The sequence below is a fragment of the Octodon degus genome, unplaced genomic scaffold (assembly GCF_000260255.1).
Source record: "Octodon degus isolate 3935 unplaced genomic scaffold, OctDeg1.0 scaffold00007, whole genome shotgun sequence".
In the NCBI taxonomy this organism is placed as follows: domain Eukaryota; kingdom Metazoa; phylum Chordata; class Mammalia; order Rodentia; family Octodontidae; genus Octodon; species Octodon degus.
The window spans coordinates 1404353-1407265 of NW_004524583.1; the positions used below are offsets into that span (position 1 = coordinate 1404353).

General features: G+C 44.0%; 1 protein-coding gene across 1 annotated transcript; it reads left to right on the forward strand.

Moving 5' to 3' along the window:
- The first annotated feature begins 946 nt into the window (after nt 1–946).
- On the forward strand, nt 947–2397 carry LOC105743775 (elongation factor 1-alpha 1). Its single transcript, XM_012517338.2, has one exon. The coding sequence runs from the start codon at nt 1009–1011 to the stop codon at nt 2395–2397; it is 1389 nt and encodes a 462-aa protein (XP_012372792.1). The 5' UTR covers nt 947–1008.
- The last annotated feature ends 516 nt before the right edge of the window (nt 2398–2913 follow it).

The window sequence follows — 2913 nt, forward strand, 5'->3', positions numbered from 1 at the left end:
TTTTCCTTAAGATTAAAAAAAATAAAACAAAACAAAATGCTATGAAAACCACCCGGAGCTTCAGCAACAGGGCCCTTTCTTGGAGCCCCGCAGTTCTCACATTTCTTCTCCTGGCACTTCTTCAGTCAATTCTTTGCAAAGCAGATGTGTCAAGCTACTTGGTACATGCATCCCCAGAATTTTGCTATCTGATGTCCATCAATTTCCAGAACCTTGTATTCACTTGTATCAGGACTTATGCTCAAGTTTGTTTTTTCTTTCTTTCTGACCTTATTAATTTCCTAAACCACTAAATCTTCCCTGAAGTTTCACTAGTTGGAGATAAATCTTCAGCCTAACAGTGCATGTGAACAAAGACTTATTGTGAAATACACTTCCATAGAACATTCATCACTGAAGTGGCTCTCATAGCCTTTTCAGAGTGAGGAGAGCGACTCAAAGTGCTAAGCAGGGAGAGATAGAAGGAAGGGAGATCTCCATAAGGAAGGAGCCCCGAGCACTGGCTGTCTAGGCCCTGGCATCACCATGCGTGTGACAAGGGCTGCATCTCATAAAGCTACCAGTAGATGATCCTAGACGCTGCTGAGGGGTGAGGACACTTTAGTACTGAATATGTGTGCATTAAATGACATCTGCAAATTTCTTTCTAATTAGTCCAGTTTGTCTCCTTCTTAGTACTTTTGACCAGTGTAGTTTTTCCACTGAGAGGTGGGAGGAGAAGGTATAAACAAATTTGCAGCTCCAGAGATGATGGGGCAGCATTTGAGAAGAAAATCTATACTCTGAAGATATTAGTAATAAACATAAAGATCAAGCCTCATTTTAAGCCTTTGTTATAAAAAATCTCAATAGTTTACTATGAATGAACATGAATCTTTGCTTGATAGATTCATGATAGCTATGCTATGTTTATTTACTTAATCATTAAGAATTTATTAAGCCTTTTTCGCAACGGGTTTGCCGCGAGAGCACAGGCGTAGTGAAGGCCACCACTAAATCGAAGCCAACATGGGAAAGGAAAAGACCCACATTAATATCGTCGTCATCGGACACGTGGACTCCGGCAAGTCCACCACCACCGGCCATCTGATCTACAAATGCGGTGGCATCGACAAAAGGACCATTGAAAAATTTGAGAAGGAGGCTGCTGAGATGGGGAAGGGTTCCTTCAAGTATGCCTGGGTGTTGGACAAGCTGAAAGCCGAGCGTGAGCGTGGTATCACCATTGACATCTCCCTGTGGAAATTCGAGACCAGCAAGTATTACGTGACCATCATTGATGCCCCTGGACACAGAGACTTCATCAAAAACATGATTACAGGCACATCGCAGGCTGACTGTGCTGTCCTGATTGTTGCTGCTGGCGTTGGTGAATTCGAAGCTGGTATCTCCAAGAACGGGCAGACCCGTGAGCATGCCCTTCTGGCTTACACACTGGGTGTGAAACAACTAATTGTTGGAGTTAACAAAATGGATTCCACAGAGCCACCCTACAGCCAGAAGAGATACGAGGAAATTGTTAAGGAAGTCAGCACCTACATTAAGAAAATCGGCTACAACCCTGACACGGTAGCTTTTGTGCCAATTTCTGGTTGGAATGGTGACAATATGCTGGAGCCAAGTGCTAACATGCCTTGGTTCAAAGGATGGAAGGTCACTCGCAAGGATGGCAATGCCAGCGGAACCACACTGCTTGAAGCTTTGGATTGCATCCTCCCACCCACTCGCCCCACTGACAAGCCTTTGCGGCTGCCCCTCCAGGATGTCTACAAAATTGGTGGTATTGGCACTGTCCCAGTGGGCCGAGTGGAGACTGGTGTTCTCAAACCTGGCATGGTGGTCACCTTTGCTCCAGTCAATGTCACAACTGAAGTCAAGTCTGTTGAAATGCACCATGAAGCTTTGAGTGAAGCTCTTCCTGGGGACAATGTGGGCTTCAACGTCAAGAACGTGTCCGTCAAGGATGTCCGGCGTGGCAATGTGGCTGGTGAGAGCAAAAACGACCCACCAATGGAAGCAGCTGGTTTCACTGCTCAGGTGATCATCCTGAACCATCCTGGCCAGATCAGTGCTGGCTATGCCCCTGTCCTGGATTGTCACACAGCTCACATTGCTTGCAAGTTTGCTGAGCTGAAAGAAAAGATTGATCGCCGATCTGGTAAGAAGCTGGAAGATGGGCCCAAGTTTCTGAAATCTGGTGATGCTGCCATTGTTAACATGGTTCCAGGCAAGCCCATGTGTGTCGAGAGCTTCTCTGATTATCCACCTCTGGGTCGTTTTGCTGTTCGTGATATGAGACAGACAGTTGCTGTGGGTGTCATCAAAGCTGTGGACAAGAAGGCTGCTGGAGCCGGCAAGGTCACCAAGTCTGCCCAGAAAGCTCAGAAGGCTAAATGAATATTATCCCTGACACCTGCCACCCCAGTCCTAATCAGTGGCGGAAGACTGGTCTCAGAACTGTTTCTCCCAATTGGCCATTTAAGTTTAATAGTGAAAGACTGGTCAATGATAACAATGCATCGTAAAACCTTCAGAAGGAAAGGAGAATGTTTTGTGGACCATTTTTTTTTTATGTGTGGCAGTTTTTAAGTTATTAGTTTTTAAAATCAATACTTTTTAATGGAAACAACTTGACCAAAAATCTGTCACAGAATTTTGAGACCTATTAAAACAAAGTTTAATGAAAAAAAAAAAAAAAAAGAATTTATTAAGCACCTACTCAGTCAGGCACTCTGCCAGGCAAGGGACACACAAAGACACAAAAGCACTAAGGTATTGTCTGTCTAAAAGAGAAATTTAGTAAAATATGTCCTAATACTTAGATGACTAACATGGAAGTGCTTTAGAAAGTAAAGTTGTACAAACATAACTTTGTCAGAGATAGCAAGAGTCAGGGAAAATTAACCAAATCCA

Bases quoted from the DNA above. Each gene is read 5' to 3' on its own strand.
- LOC105743775 (XM_012517338.2), top strand. From the start codon at position 1,009: ATGGGAAAGGAAAAGACCCACATTAATATCGTCGTCATCGGACACGTG.